This window comes from Mustela lutreola, chromosome 9 (genome assembly GCF_030435805.1).
Source record: "Mustela lutreola isolate mMusLut2 chromosome 9, mMusLut2.pri, whole genome shotgun sequence".
Lineage (NCBI taxonomy): Eukaryota > Metazoa > Chordata > Mammalia > Carnivora > Mustelidae > Mustela > Mustela lutreola.
The window spans coordinates 131,073,630-131,090,497 of NC_081298.1; the positions used below are offsets into that span (position 1 = coordinate 131,073,630).

Genomic DNA, 16,868 nt, shown 5'->3' on the forward strand with positions numbered 1-16,868 from the left:
GTGGAGAAAGGGGAACCCTCTTACCCTGTTGGCGGGAATGCAAGTTGGTGCAGTCACTTTGGAAAACAGCGTGGAGATTCCTTAAGAAATTAAAAATAGAGCTTCCCTATGACCCAGTAATTGTACTTCTGGGCATATACCCCAAAGATACAGATGTAGTGAAAAGAAGGGCCAAATGCACCTCAGTGTTCATAGCAGCAATGGCCACAGTCGCCAAACTGTGGAAAGAAACCAAGATGCCCTTCAATGGATGAATGTAGTGAAAAGAAGGGCCATCTGTACCCCAATGTTCATAGCAGCAATGGCCACAACAGCCAAACTGTGGAAGGAGCTGAGATGCCCTTCAACGGACGAATGGATGAAGAAGGTGTGGTTCATATATACGATGGAAAATTACGCAGCTATCAGAAAGGACGAATACCCAACATTTGCATTGACACAGATGGAACTGGAGGAGATTATGCTGAATGAAATAAGTCAAGCAGAGAAAATAAATTAGCATATGGTTTCACTTATTTGTGGAACATAGGAATAACATGGAGGACATTAGGAGAAGGAAGGAAAAAATGAAGAGGCCGGGAAAATCAGAGGGGAAGACGAGCCATGAGAGACTATGGAGTCCAGGAAATAGACTGAGGGTTTGGAGGGGAGGGGGGTGGGGACGGTGAGCCCGGGGATGAGTTTTGAAGGCACGTACAGCAATGAGCACTGGGTGTTACACACAAACAGTGAGTCATGGAACACTGCATCAAAAACTAATGATGTACTGTATAGTGACTAACACAACATTAAAAAAAAAAAAAAAAAAAAAAAGATGGGTCCTTAGACTCCAAAAGATCACATTTTAGGTGGGAGTCATGTAATTAAAGACTCCACTAAAGAGGGATCAGGATGGTAGGAAAGGCAGAAACAATGTGTCTTGAGCAGAAGAGGGAGATTGAGGAAGTCAGGAAAGACCAATGACATTTGATCTCTGCTTGGAAGACTGTGTGGGAACAAAACTCAAGCTGTCCCTTCATGGGGGCCTCTCTGAGGAGCACCCCCAGCTCACTCAAGACCCCCTCAGCCCCTGGGGACAACATCAGTGGGGCTTGCTTCCTGAGAGCTCCACCATCTGGTACTTGAAATCCCCCACACGTTTTGGCCCAGAGTCCTCCAGCTGTGGCATGAACATGTTCCACGACAGGGAGCTCATGACCTTTGACTCATGACCTTTTAGACTGTTCTGACTGCTGTAGTATTCTTTTTCTCTTTTGAGCCCAAATCTGCCTTTTGATTTTCTATTGGTTCTGCCCCCAAGAATCCCACAGACTTGACCCATAGCTGTCACTCCCAGAAGCACACTGGACACCTTCAGCAACCCAGCCAGCGCACTGGCACCGTCTCGGCTGCCAGGATCTCACAGGCTGGCACGTGGTTTCTGCAATATTGTGGATAAGTGTCGAGATAAGGATAAGGCGAGGTGTTAGAGGACACACAGAGGGGCCCTCTTACCCGGTCTTGAAAGGTCAAGAGGAGGCTGCCCATAGGAAGCGATGTTTACTCCACGGCCTGCAGTACAACACCCAGCGAGGCCCCAAAGTCCCAGAGAAGCAGCCACTACTCACAAGAAATGGAAAAACTAATTGCATGTTCATTATCCAGAAGCGAATACTAGAGCCTTCTAATTGTGGCAGCCCTGCCCCCGTTCAGTGAAATACCCAGATGTGGAAAGGAGCGTCACCTCAGAGAGGTCCCAGGGGTGGGGAGGGTAGCAGGGTGCTCTCCTCTCCCCCCAGCACCTGCTCATGTAGGACCAGCACACAGTAGGTGTCCAATCCATGTGTGTGGAATGGACTGCGCAGCCTTTCGGTGATTTCCCAAGCATGGTCCTGATGCTTTCCAACCAGCTTTTCTGTGAAAGTTTGGGGAAGCCAGGGTATGGTGAGGGATGATGGAGAGAAAGGGGAGGCACGGGACCTTCACTTTAGGAAGCAGATGAAAGAGAATATGCATTCACATGGTCGCCCTCGCACCAGATCTGGGCCCCGAGCAGCACAGACCTCGGAGGATGAGCTCAGTCAAGGTGGGCTTTAGCTCCTAAGGGCACAATGACTATGTATAGGAAGCAGGAGGTTTTCCCAAAAGAGGAAACCCTGGTCATTCCTTGAGGAAGAGCTTTTTAAATCCTACTCAGAGCCTGTCTGTCTTTGGGAGGGATCCCAAAAGTTTTTCCTCAGGCCCTGAACCCCATTCCTGGTGGTCCTGATCAGTTAAGCCTCTAGCTCTCTGATTCCTGGACCACCAGGATCTGATAGGCTAGGCCACTCCCTCCAGGAGGCCAAGTCAGATCTACTTGAACTCAAATGACATTTCAGCTCTTGGTCTGGTCACGAAGGAGGGGCCTGACAAATCTTCCTGTGGTTTGAAGAAGATGTGTCCCAGGACCCTCAGGGATATTTCCCAGAAGCCTATTTCCAGCCCCAACTCTGAAATCGACTTTCTGCTTCCAAACAAGGTAAGCCAAGGAACCATGCCTGGCCTCGCCTCCTACCACTGACCACCACAGAACAGTCTCCACCAGCCTAGAAGCCATCAGGCCACAGATCCCAAGCATGGCCCAGACTCTTCAGAACTTGGAATCTGGCACAGTTGAGTCAATTCAGACCTCTATTTCCAAGTCGCTTGGAGAAAACCTGCCAAAGCCAGCTGGCCAAGTCTCTACTCAGCAGCCAGCCCTCCCCAGGATACTGCCCCACGTCCCATCAAGGTCAGGCATGACCAGAAACTCAAGTTTGGGGTCGGCTCTCTGAAAAACCTGAAATGTGGGGAGTTTACCTCTGAGTGACAATTTCCCTACCACTCCCCTGCCCTGGGCTTCTGACCAGACAATACAAGTTTTGTTCTTATTTAACAAGAAAGTAAAACCAAACCAAAACAAAAACAAAAACTGGAGCCAACCCCAAACAAAGGGCCTCTCCTCTAGTCAAATCCTGCAGTCCAGGTAAGCTCAGCTCCCACCTCATGCCCAGAAAACCAGTTTGCCCAGACCTAAAGCGATTACCAGCTCCCTTGGTGCACTGGGCACATTCCTGCAGAAACAGAGCTCTGGGCTCTTGCTCTCAGAGGCGCTGTGGTCAGATGATCAAGTCTCCTCATTTCTTTGTTGTGCCTTTCCATGCTGGAGTCTGTTGGTTTTGCTGAGCTCATAAAGGCAGGAACTTGCCTTCTCAGGTTACAAATGCAGCAGCTAACTCCTGGGTCATGCTCACACACACACACAGTATAATGGCTGGATCTTTCCAGCATACTTTCTTGATCGCATAGGCGTTATCAGCATTTTGCCCGGCATTTGCTTCACCTGTAAAAGTTATCAACTCCCCATCCATCTGTGGCCATCCATGTCAGGAAGGTGGGGCTGGGCAGGCTCTCCCTGGCTCTGGGCCCTAGCCACCCGGCTCTTCAGTCTATGTCTCCTTGGTCAACAGACTGATACAGGGTCCATCCAGCCTCTGCTGAGGACTCGTGAACACCGTGCTCCTAGGAAGAAAGCCACCTGCTTCCCTGACCTCCCTCAGCACTCAGGGGCTCAGTTCCCGCTACCACGTCCTCTGGACCCCCAGTGGTGGGTGCTTCCTTCCTGATGCGCATTCACCCTGTGCAATCCAGACAATCTCCAGTTTATTCAAGCTATTCTTCAATCACTTAGCCAAGCACCTACTCTGTACCAGACCCTACTCGAGACGCTGAGGTTGCAAGAATGATGTGACACCTCGAGGAGGCTACAGTTGAAAAAAAGAAACTCTTGACAAACAAGAGTTACTATTATATACTCCCTTATGCAGGACATTTATTCCACCTCTGAATTGGTGGTTCAAGTGCTAAGATGAACCCACTAGAGGGAACGTAACCAAGATTTACTGAGGACTTAGGATAAGCTGGGCTCTCTGCCGAGTACTTGGGTTGATCTTATTTAATCTTCAAAATTATTTCCATCCTACAAATAGAAAACCTGAGGTGGTCGAGAATAAAAGCAATTGGCCCAAAAATGCACAGATGGAGAGCACCTGGGTGGCTCAGTCAATTAAGGGTCTGCTTTCATCTCAGGTCATGATCCCAGGGTCCTGGGATTGAGTCCCGTGTCGGGCTCTCCATTCTGCAGGGAGTCTGCTTCTCCCTCTGCCCCTCCTCCCACTTGTTCTCTCAATCTCTCATGAGTCAATCTTAGGAGGATGCTGAGCCTTCTGAATTTTCTTGGCTAACTGGTGAGGCTGCTTTCTAGTTGGTCGCCGTGTCCCGGAAGCAGGCTGGACCAGCTCAGCCTCCTGGAAAACTCATGGCTTTCTAAGTCTGATTAGCACCCCTTTTCCCTTTGAGTTGTTTATGGCCTTCCTTGCAGTTCATCTTTGTTCTTTCCAACTTGGCAGGGAACCAACTCTACAGTCTGTGATTTCTACCATTACCCATGAAGTAAAAACTTTGAACAATTCTCCCTTGGCAGAGCTAAACACACCTTCTGAGAAACCAGGCTGGCTAATTTATGTTGCTGTTATCTTGTGCATGGAGTCTGGATCTCCATGTGGCCTACGATTCTAGACTTCCTTAGAAGAAATCTGTAGCCACAATATCGTTCAGTCTAGAGAAGGGGATGGATAGATAGATCCTCCCATTTAGGGTCAGCCTGGGTATGTGACCAGATATCACACTTTCCCTTATTTGGCGACTGCTGAAGAATGTGTGTTTTACAAGTGACTTTTTGTTAGCACTCGTATAAATAATACTTTTTATTCTGTCAGAGTCCCATTTATAATCTTTCTGCCATTAAAAAGCAAATGCATTCCTGCATTCCTTTTAGGTGCCTCCAGAAGGTTTCAACTGTTTACCCAAAGGTCAAACAAGTTCTGGAATGAAATGAAATCAATCATTAACCAAGTGATGAGAAACTTGCTTCTGGTAACATTTGTTTCTTCCCTTTTCAGGATTCAAGAGAGAAGAAAAACAGCTCTCAATGACAGCCAAGGGACAGAGGTCCTAGAGTCGTAAAAGCCCAAGGTCTGGCTCCATAGCCCTTCGAATTGTACTTTCGGGTCACAATTTCTAAAATGGAAAACATGGGCCATTCATGCCAGGCTCCCAAACCAGGATCCAAAGCCACCCCTCTTCCTCCAGCGCCCAATGCTCGGCCTACAGTCCCTGCGGTTGCACACATCCAGCCATGCAGGTGGTCCTGGGGAGGACGGCCTACAGCCTTGGAAATGTGCTCCTGCCTGCTTGTCCCAGGATCTCTGCGAGTACTTCCCCAGGCAGCTTGTAGGGCCAAGCTTCTGTGGGGGCCTGAGAAGGCCTCCTCTCAGTTGGTATTGTCAGGGCCCAAAGCCCTGCCTTATGGGAACACTTTCTGAACCTCCCCAGACTCAGCCCCTCCGATAAAAATTGCTCATTACTCGTCACCGCTGCGTCACACATAACTCATGTCAAAATGGCAGTTTCCCTGCTTCCTTCTTCCCAGGCACCTAAGGACCACTGGAACCTCTATGCAGACCCAGCCATTATGTAATCACCCCCCCCTATTTCCCCACAGCAGCTGTTCGAAATCTCTGTCATTTCCTCAGGTCTCTTAGAAGCTGGTGTTCCCTACAGAGCATGACCTGATAGCACACGCTGAGGTGGTTCAGTCAGTTAAGCATCCAGCTCTTGATTTCGGCTCAGGTCATGATCTCAGGGGCGTGGTCGAGCCCCACATTGGGCTCTGTGCTCAGTGGGGAGTCTGCTTGAGATTCTCTGACACTGCCCCCAAAATAGATAAATAAATCTTTTTTTTTTTTAAGGAAGTTGGTTGTCCCTAAATTTCTGTCTTGTTTTTAATTTATTCTTTCATTCATTCCTTCATTCATTATTCATTCATTCATCCTGCAGTTCTTTCCAAGCACCATAATGGGCATTAGGGACACAGCAATGGCACAGCAGACATGGCCTCTAGGCTCCTCATGGAGCTTAAGATCTGGCTTCCAGTCTCCTCTCTCTCCACATACTCTTCCCGGGGCATCTTCTCCCTTCTCCAAGACTTCCACCGCTGCCTGGGCCCTGACGGCTCTCTCTTTGCTCAGCTGGCCCATGAGTCCGTCCACCCATGTGCCAGGTGGTCCCACATGGGCATCCTGACTTGTGGCTGGCAATGAGGAAACAAGTCTCCATGCAGAGAAGGACAGTTGACCGTCAGGACCACAAATCTTATCCCAGAATGCTTTTTATCCTGGGGATGCCTGTTCCAATTCCAGATGAAACCACCATGCTAGGGTTCTCAGAAGTGCTGCTTCTCTTTCCCACCTGTCCAGACACAGATGATATTATTTGAAGCAGAGCTAAATCCTGGCTAGAACATTTAGCGAGACTTTATTGAAGGTTCCAAAAGAACAAAAGGGTATTTGAGGAGCTTGGGTGGCTGAGTTGGTTGAGCATCTGACTCTTGGTTTCAGCTGAGGTCAGAATTTCAGGGTCATGAGATCGAGCCCCATATCAGGCTCCATGCTCACCACAGAGTCTGCTTGAAATTCTCTCTTTCCCTGGCCTTCTGCCCCTCCCCCCACTCATGCACCCTCTCTCTTCCAAATAAATAAATATCTTAAAAAAAAAAAAAACAGATGAGAATTTTAACTCACCATGTGTAACTTAACAATCAGCTGTTGGATATGGCTTCTCCTGAAGACCACTGTCCTGGATGGCCCTCATGGGGTCCCCGCCTAACCTGGCCACCCACCTAGAGCAGAAGTCTCCTCCCCAATCCACAGCACATCACCACCCAGCAAATTCTTAAAATCACCTAAAGCAGTTCTTCGGAAGACAAAGGAGCTCCCTTTCCCTGTTTCCTAAATGCAACTTTCTAAGACCGATCTCCCAGTACTTGCTTTTTCCAAGGAAGGTTGATCTGATGAATGTCTCCTCCCTTCAGGGGAGACTTTCCTCATCCATATAGATTGCAGCCTTTCCCCAAGACCTGAACAGCACACACTAGTCTAACTGCAGAGGAAGTACATGGATTGTGGTCTGAGAAGGAAGGTGAGAACCAGAAAGGTGGTGTTCATCCAAAGGTAGCCCATAGCAGGCACATATAAAACCATACTCAACACGGACTTCCGGAGCCCTGACTCCAGATCAGTCCATCCTTGCTTATTCTTACCTTAAATAATGGCATCAGCATCCTCAATGTCACTCAAGCCAGAATCCTAGGGATCAGCATGGTGCCCCCGACTCATATTCCTGTATCTCCTACCTCCTGGATGCCTTTCCGATCTGCCCTCTCTTCCCCATGCTGGTGCCTTGGTTCAGGTCTGGACCAGGACTAGGAAGAAGTCTTCCTCACTGACCTTCCTGCCCTGGCTTCAGTCCCTCCTCCACACTGCAATCAGGGAGATTGTTTTTCTAAAATCAGTAGCCCACCATATACATAGTTGACATCCCAGAGCCAGAGAGCCTGGGTTCAAATCCGTATGAGTTCTGTGACCATGAGCTAGTTGTCTAACATTTTAAGGCTCAGTAATCCCACCAGGAAGTAATGATAACAGCACCGCTCTATGTGGTCATAGAAATTATGGTATACTGCTTCTAAAATGGCTCACCCCAAAAGAGAAAAAAACAAAATGGCTCCCAATAGTCCCGCCTTCTGGGGTGCATGCCCTTGGGTAATGCCCTCCCACTGACTGAGCACTGGACCCAGTTCCTCGCTTCTAATAAAGAGATTACAGCCAAAGTAATGGAATGTTACTTCCAAGATTAGATTATGGAGGATTTGCACGGCTGTCTTGCCCACACTCTTCCTTCCTCTGGCTCTCCTCTCTCACCGGCTCTGATAGAGTAAGCTTCCGTGTTGTGACTGCCCTACGGAGAGGCCTACATGGCAGGGAGCTGAACGTGGCTTCAGCCAGTGAGAACGGAATCCTGCCAGCAGCCAAGTGAGGGAGCTGGAGAACAGATCCTTCCCCAGGGGAGCCTGGAGATAAATCAAGTCCCAGCCAACATGTTGCTTACAATTTTAGGAGAGACCCTGAGCCAGACCCTTAGCCACAGCAAGCTGTAGATTCCTGACTCACAGAAACTGAGAGATAATAAATGTTCTGAGCCACCAAGTTTTGAGATAATCTGTTATGCAACAACAGATAACTAATACAGAAATTAAATTAAATGATACAGATGAAGAGCTTAGAATAGGACCTGATGCAAAGCCAATAAATACTAGGTCTCATTATCATCGTTATTATTACTTGTTCAGACATCCTGCTAGATGGAAAGCTCTAGGAGGGGATGGAAGATGCCCGTCTACTTGTCTACTGGGTCCCAAGCTCTTAGTATAATGCTAAGCACAGAGTGAGTCTTTTAGCCAACAGGAAATACTGATGAGTAAAAGAATGAGCAGGAAGGAATGAACTGGGTCCTCCAGACTCTCACCACTCAGGCCAGAAAAGGGGCTGCTGAGAGCAGCACGAGTGCCCAGGTTCTCCCTCCAGCCAGAAGATGGACCAAGTAAAGTGGTAAGGGACTGTCCCCCAACAGGCTAGAGTATAAACTCCCTTTGTGGTATTTCAGCCTCCTGGAGCCCAGGCTGTATGTTTCCCAGGAGCACAGTCAACACAAAGCTGCCCCTTGTATCCACTCCGCATCCCTGGAAGGCACAGAGAAAACAATGAAACCATCATCACCCAACTTCTCTCCTGGCCTATGTGTGGACAGGGAGGGCAGGGGAGCGGCTGTGTTTGTCTTGGCTGCATAACATCATTTTTCTTCACTGAAGAAATACATGCCAGAGGGTCTAAAAGTAGAAGGTAGTTCTCACCCAAGAGAACTTTTTTCTGTAGAGGCCAGGCCCCACAGTAATACAAAGAAGCTGTATCTCCTACCTTCACATCACTGGGCCCTGCTTTTAGACTCAGTTAAAATGTCCCCTCCTCCATGAAGCCCTCCCCAACTTCCCAGGTTTCTGTTGTGCCCTGGGCCTCATGCCTCGGTCTGAGCAGGCTGTATTCAAAGCACTAGTGAATGCGTTCCCGGAATTGCCGGGCCCACCAGGCCAAGGATCTTGCCCTATTGGCTTTTGTATCTCTCATCTCAGCAGCGCTGGACAAAGTAGGTGCCAATGTTGAATGAATTACAGAGCGCTATAAGCGGGTTCTGTGTAGTTCATCTTAGAAGGGAGGCTTTTAGCAAGTGCTGTACCCCCTGGGGTAAGGAAGTCAGGACTGTGGGAGGGACCCCCTTCAGTCTGAGGAATTTCAGCTACTTTCCTACTAGAAGGCTTCCCTCCCTGTGCATGAGCAAGGACTCTCCCTTATTCTGATCCAGTGGTTCTCAAAGTGTGGTCCCCAGTCCAGCAGGATCACTTAGGACCTTGCTAGAAATTCAGGTTTTTGGACCCCACCTCAGACCTACTGGATCAGAAACTCTGCAGGCTAGGCCCAGCCATCTGAGTTTTAACCAGCCCTCCATGTCACTCTGATGCATGTGTAAGTTTGAAAACCACGATTCCTAAGTACACTGAAAAAGAAGAACACACATGTGAAAAAGAACTTAGAAATACAACCCAGATCAATTTAAAATTAAACGAGAACCCAAGCCAATACCCCTTGCTACCAAATGCCCAGGATCAGTGAAACACCCCACTATTCTCTACAAAACAGCTCAACAGGCAATTAGATGAACTCAGCACATTTATTTTAAATGTGCAAAATGAATTTTCATATCCTAAGAGTAACACCAGATGTTTTACCTCTTTTTCCTAATTGATTTTCCAGCCTACAGCAATTCGTCTTTATATTTTCCAGTTGGATCCGAACGCAGCAAGAAGAGTGTGTTCCGGCAGGATTTAGTAAATGCCATGCATTTTAAAACAAGCATAACTCAAGCCGCCATGCGTCATCTCGGTGGTTGTCTCCCCAAAATACAAGGAAATTTTTAAAAAAACACAGAAGCTATAGGTACCAGGCAGATTTGAGCAGGCAGGAAACCCAGAAAAGGCCCTTTCAAAGGGCCGGGTCTCCAGGCTCTTGGCTGGTTACAAAGCTGAGTCCTGGGCAGTGAGCCCAGGCCTGAGCTCTTCTCCACAGAGTCCTGCACTCCCTGGTACAGAAGGATTTGCTCCTTGCAAAACCTGCGAGTCAACATTTTGTTTTTCAATGGGAAGTTTTGTCTTTAAAACGGGAGAAGAGAAAGTCTGAAGGCCTATTCCCCTCTGTGGGCTGAGGGCCTGGCTGCTCTGGAGGCCCCGATCTGGGCAGGTTGAAGTGGGTGAAAGGTCACCAGCAACCAGGTTTGCTTCACACAACAAAAGCCCTTGGGAGTCTGGGAAAAGACCAGGAATTAAAGCCACAAGCTTTATAGCAAATGACTTCAAAAGGAAACTTCTCTGTCTCTGTGGGGTGTAGGGGAGATAGGGAGAAGCAGCAGCTGAGTGCTAGGAAGCCAGAAAGTGATGATTGCAAAAGAAAAAAAACAAAAAAAAAAAGCAAAAAAACCCCACATCTTAGGTCATCCAGAGAGGAGGGCACTATTAGCCGCTTTCCCTAGCAGCTGCTGAGAGCTGGCAGGTCTGAGCCCTGCCACCTGGAGCAGGATTTCAATGTGGTCTCCAAATAAAACTCTGACTGGCCCCCTGCCCCCACTGGTTCTGAGACCCCTTGCCCTGGCTAAGTGTCTGAAATTGGAGCTCATCCTGCTTAAATTTCAAAATGTGGCTGCCCCAACTTTAAGGAACAGCCACCCCAAACACCCAGACTTCTGTCCATGATGTGCCCAGTTTCTTAACTTGGAATACATCTGTGTAGACACACAGATGAAAATTGGATGATCGAAGGATCAAGTCATGATTTCGACTCTCCCCAGCTTCTACCCCAGAGCTCTGGCCCAAAAGTTAACAACCCACAATCTTATGGAGTGCTGTGGAACCCTCTGAGGTTGTAAAGGGAAGCCAGTAACCAGCCTCCTAGACAGAGAGCTTAGCCCCACACCTGTGATTAACAAAAAAAAGGTTACCTAAATTTAAAATGCACAAATGACAGCTTTCTAAGTTTCAAGGAGTAGGAAGCAAAGGCCCCACAGACTTAGAAGCAGTGTCTTAAAGACATACAGACAGTCAAATTAGGTCAAAAGTTTGGGCACTGAGTGCCCGGGTACACCAGTCATCTTCTGGGATGGGGATAGGACCAACTTGTCCCCCATGCCCACCCAAACCCCACACATCGCCCCAAAGGATTTCAGCTTCATTTACCACAAATGCTATCAGGAAAATGGGAGTAGTGGCAAGAAGGCATCTTGTCTAGCAGGAGTCTCCCTTTGCCCCAAATTCAAGAGGATAAACTTTTGCACGCTATTAAATCACAGGAGCCATTTTATAAACGTCATCATCATAGTCTTTTAATATTTTACATAAAAAACTGTATACACAGCTTATAGAACTTTTATGTAAACATCATAAGCTCACCACTTTGTCATTTGTCAGTTTATTTAAAAAATAACAAAACAAGACAACAATTTAGTAGAAGTACCACTGGGTGAGGAAGGGAGGGTGAGAAAGGAGAGACTAGGGGCAGGTTCATTCTCTGTACAAAGATGCAGAGAAGATTTCACATAGCTTTCTGAGACTGCCTTGTGAAGAGGGGAAAAAAAGGGGGGGGGGTTAAATAGGTCCCAATACTTGTTACTGCCCTTTATCAAAACAGTGTGCATGCGTGCACAAATAAAATCCCAAAACAGTGTTGCCACTTTTTCAAGAAAACAAAACAAAAATTAGTGGTTTCTTTTTCCTCTTTTTTAAAAAGTCAACATCTTTAAAAAAAAAAAAAAATCAGAAGTAGATGAGGTTACAGCGTACAAGGGTGGTCAGAATGCTACTGTCTTATGCAAATGACAAGTGCATTAAGTGTCAAACAATAAAACAATTGTGCAAAGAATTATTTCCAAAAAAAAAAACAAAAACAAGTTTTAGTTTTTAAATAAATCAGATAACATCAGTTTCTCGGACTGAACAATTTCCACTTGTATGACAGGCACAAAGTTCGCTTATGGCAAAAAAACGACCCAAAGCACTCTCTCCCTCCTCCTGCCCAGGGCTGGCGAGAGGCTCGCCTGGGGCTGGCCCGCGGGAGACGAGAGTCTGGAAGCTGTGTCCACTCAGCCCCGCGGCAGTTGCAAATGTCTTCCCCGGGGGTTGGAAAGATGGCCAAGTCCTGTTCATGCTTGGATGGGCGCCCGACCCAGGGTGGGCCGGAGCTCTTCTGGAGCCCTGTCACTCCACCCACCACCACCATTAAATACACCATCCTACCTTCGAAAATAAAATTATATCTATATTTATATAACACCCCATCCTCCCCAGCCCTCCCCTCCCGCAGTTCCCGCGGTCTATGTTACAGACAAGGGATAGCAGGCGCTCGCTGGGTTCCGGGCGAACATCCGATGGGGCGCGGCTGCACCCCGGCGCCAAGCTGTTCTCCGGGGACCAGAGGCGGGGGTGGGTGAAAGTGGGGCGGGGGACTCGAACAAACACAGCCACACGCTCTGATGAGGCTTGGCTCTTCAGAAATGGGTGCTCAGGGGACCCTTGGCACTCGGCAGGCGCCCGGGCCTGTGCAACACAGCCGGACACACACAGACACTGGAAAGGGGGCGCCCGGTGCCTCCCACGCCGATTCCCGGCGCCAGGGCCGGAGCCGGGTCACAGCTGCCGGGCCGAAAGGCAGACGTCAGGCAGTCCGGTGGGGTCCTTGGGGGCCGCGGGTCTCCCCTTCTTCGGGCTCGAGGTGGGGGGGCAGGGGATCGGGCCCGAGATGGGGAGCCGCGCCGGCCGGCGGGGGCAGGCAGGGCGGCCGCGGCCCTCATAGCACCTTGCAGCAGTTGATGCAGCCGTTCTGGGAGCCGTAGCGCTTCTGCAGCGCGGCGCGCGTGGCCGTCTCGAAGACCTCGCGCACGCCCTCCTTGGTCTTGGCCGAGCACTCGAGGTAGTCGTAGGCTTGGATGCGCACGGCCATGGCGCGGCCGTCATCCGTGCGCACGGGTTCCTGCTTCATGCGGGCCAGCTCCGTGCGGACGTGCTCGTCGCTGCGCAGGTCTTTCTTGTTGGCCACCAGGATGATGGGCACGTTGGGGCAGAAGTGCTTCACCTCGGGCACCCACTTCTCGGGGATGTTCTCCAGCGAATCGGGGCTGTCCACGGAGAAGCACATGAGGATCACGTCGGTGTCCGGGTAGGAGAGCGGCCGCAAGCGGTCGTAGTCCTCCTGGCCCGCCGTGTCCCACAGCGCCAGCTCCACCTGCTTGCCGTCCACCTCGATGTCGGCCACATAGTTCTCGAAGACGGTGGGCACGTACACCTCGGGGAACTCGTCCTTACTGAACACGATCAGCAGGCACGTCTTGCCACACGCGCCGTCGCCCACCACCACCAGCTTCTTGCGGATGGCCGCCATGAGCGGGCCGGGCCCGGGCAGCAGGAGGGGCCCCGCGAACGCCTCGCTGCCGTCCCGCTCGCCGCTCACTGCTCACCTCGGGCTGCGCGCTGCGGGCGAGGGTCGCTAGCTGCACCCGGGCCCCGCGGCGGCGCGTTCTCTCGGGGCGCTCCGGCTGCCGCGGCGGGGGCGCGGGGGCATAGGGCGCGCCGTGCGTCTCCGCGCTGCTCCCGGGCGGTGGCCGCTCTTCTCGCCCCGGGCCCCGGGTCCGCGCCTTTGTGCGCAAGCGGCGGATGGAACCGCGGAGCCGGCCTGGTCCCCTCCCCGGCTTCTATGGGTCTCGCCTGAGTACAGGAGAGCGCTCGACTACAGCCAGACTGCGGTGGCAGATGCGGGCTGCGGCCCTAGCGCCCGCTATTTAAAGAGTTCGGCCACTTTCTTAATATAGCCGCCCAATGGGAAACGAGCCGACTGAGCTCATCGCTGCGGAGCTTCGCTCTGATTGGGCACCCGCTGCAGCCCAGGGGCGGGGCCGGCCGAGCTTGATTGACGGCCCAGGCCGCGGGGCTGGGAGAGGCGGCGACTGGGGAGTCTGCGCCTCGGCTGGCGCTGCGGGGCTCTGGCCGCACCAGCGTTCCCTCCCTTTGCCGCGTCTGCTGCGCGCCCGGCCAAGGCCCCGAGCTGGCGGCCTGGAGCCTGCGGGGCCTGGGCGAGCGGTTCCGGGAGAAGGCAGCACTTTGTGGGGGCGTTGGCGACTCCCTCCCACTCCAATTGTCCCGCTTGGGTGCAAACTCCCGGCGGTGGCCGGACCTGCGGGGGAGGGAGCGGCTCCTTTAAGCGGTTTTGTTTTTAAATAAACACAGGCACACACGCAGACACACACGTTTGTTTCCGGGGAAGGTTCTGTTCTTTTCTTTCAGAAACGGCCCTTCCCTGGTCTGGTCCGCCCCTCCCAACTCCCCCACCCGGGGCTCTTCCTGGGACAGCTCTCGATTTGGACCCCTAAGGCCAAGAGCTGCGTGTGAGCTGGGTGGGCCTGGGTCTAGCCTCCAGCTCTTCCAAGTCCTCTCGCCTCCCCTCTTCCTCCCCACCCTCCACCCACGCCCCCTACTTCTCTAGGGGAAGATTAGGGGCAGGAGGGATGGTGAAAAAGGAAGGTTGGGGCTGTTTGCTGGACTTCAAGTCCATTGGGAGGAAGTCACAAGGCAGAAAACCGCATCTTCAGCCCAAGATTGAATGATGAATTCAGATCCTGGTAGTCAGGCTGCGAACTGCCTGAAGTAAATTGTACAATAAAACCCAAGCCACCTCTCACCCCATTGGGCAAGAAGAGGATGAGGCCTGAGGCAGGGGACAGAGAGGGGGGCAGGGGGAGCTTGCAGGCGAGGACACAACAAATTCGTGTCTGGTGGGGTGCTAGCTCTTCTCCTACACACCAGGACTTGATTGATCTCTCCCAGAGTCTGATCTAGAAGGATCTCAGGCAAAGGATTTCATAGGACAGAAGAGGGAGGAGGGAGACAGAGGGAGCGCTTGGCTGGAAGAAGAAAGAGCTTGAGAACAACAGAGAGGTGGGAAAGAATAAGACAAACTCTAAAATCAGGGACTCACTTAGTGTGACTGCCCTTGATAGGGAGAGAGAGAGAGAGCGAGAGTTGAAACTCAGGTTGAGGCCAATCATGGAGGGCTGAAGTACCAACGGGCACAGACTGGGCTATATCCATTACAAAGGCAGAAGGATGCTTACTGGTTTTTCAGCAAAGGAGAGACCCCCACATCATCATGAGGTTATGGCCTCATATTTCGGCCTCCCTCTCTAAGACTGGAAGCTGGTGGAGTGCCAGGATTCTGTCTTACCTCAGCATCTTGAAGCCCTAGCACGATGCCTGACCCTATGAAAGAATCAGTAAAATGACTGTGGAGAATTCACCTAAATGCTCAGGAACTCGGAACTTTCTGGGGTCTCCTACCTCAGACTCCAGGCTCTGCACGAACAGCCATCCAACCAAGCCCATACAGCCGGCTGTAACTAAGCTGTGGTGTTTTCACGTGGAATTCCTATGTTGAGGTCTGGGTCTCTACATGAACATCACAGACATAACAAGTCAAATAAGACAGTAGTGCCATAATCCCTAGAGCCTGTCCTAAAGGGAAAATATTGAAACACCCCCACACCCTCCCCTCATACTGGATAAGCTCCACTGGTTTTGTTTTTCTGAACTAAGGAACTAAATTGTCAACAAGTAAATAATTTTTCCACAGTGGGATCCCACAGGAGAAAAGAAGGATTTTTTTTTTGATCATTGGTTTAGGTTCCCATCCAGAAACTTATCTTTTTTCTTTTTTTCTCTTTTCTTTTTCCCTCTTCTTCTTCTTCTTTTTTCTTCTTCTTCACATAGTCTATTAGAAAGATCTTACCTAAATTTTTTGTTTTAGTCAAAACCTTTTATAGCTGCATTGTTAAAACACAGCTTTCCTTTATCTTAATATAGCTTGGGAAACTTGGCTGTGTCCTTAAGCTTCAAATAGTAAGAAAATATCAAACAGAACTTTGTACCATGTATTTTTTGAGAAACTGAGACACAAAGAATCAGGAAGAGGGATTCAATTCACTCATTTCCTGACCCTCAGACATAATATATGAGTGTTCCAAGCCTGGACTTCAATATCGCAATATTTCTAAAAATACTCGGTTGGTAAATATGCCAAAGTAAACAAATAGAAAAATCCGTGTTCTGCAGCAAGTTCTCTTCATGCTGTTCATTTTTATGTCTGGGATTCGTTGACAAATTCTGTGGAAACGGACTACTTTGAAGACTGCACCACTCACAGGATAAACTTTTCCAAACTAGGTGATGTGCCCGACAGGCTCCTCCCTGCGTCCGCTCTCCCTGCGCAGGACACGCCCACTGAAGGGCAAGGGCAGGGATTGGTCCGTGAGAAGAATTCATGTTACAAATTAGCTTTATTAACATATGGACTCGCTGTGTGACAGACACCTACGCCAGTGAGAGAGGGAAATGATCCCTCTGACAAAAGGAAGATGTTAATCTATCTCCAATCTTCAGTTTCGTTTACTTGGGGTGTTTTGTTTTGTTTTGTCCAGTGTTTCCTACAGATCCTGTAAATCACCCCCCAGCGGTTCTCAGACAAGACCAGAGACTGGAATGTTCATTAGATTTTAGTGCCACCTCGTGGCAGTCTTAACAGGGTTTGTTTGTTTTCTCCCCTTTGAAAAAAGAAAATGAAAAAAAAAAATATATATATATATATATAATGAAGATATGATTATAAAAAGTCTTATCTAGTTAAAAGGCATGCATTTTATGACTATTTTTATTTTAAGATTTTTTCACAGGATGTCAAACTCTAGTTTTACAAATAGATTCTTTAGGAATTCTTCACATATATATTTATATATATAGTCACATAGATATTTATTCATACATACAACTATTT

The 16,868-nt window shown here is 49.6% G+C and overlaps 1 protein-coding gene across 1 annotated transcript; it reads right to left on the bottom strand.

Annotated features, from left to right (window-relative positions):
• Positions 1 to 11,352: 11,352 nt before the first annotated feature.
• Positions 11,353 to 13,811, bottom strand: RHOB (ras homolog family member B). Its single transcript, XM_059132554.1, has one exon. It carries the CDS (start codon positions 13,428 to 13,430, stop codon positions 12,840 to 12,842), a length of 591 nt encoding a protein of 196 aa, XP_058988537.1. The 5' UTR covers positions 13,431 to 13,811; the 3' UTR covers positions 11,353 to 12,839.
• Between the last annotated feature and the right edge of the window lie 3,057 nt (positions 13,812 to 16,868).

What these genes read in the sequence shown, in the direction of transcription:
- RHOB (XM_059132554.1), bottom strand. Translation starts at nt 13,430, where the DNA reads ATGGCGGCCATCCGCAAGAAGCTGGTGGTGGTGGGCGACGGCGCGTGT.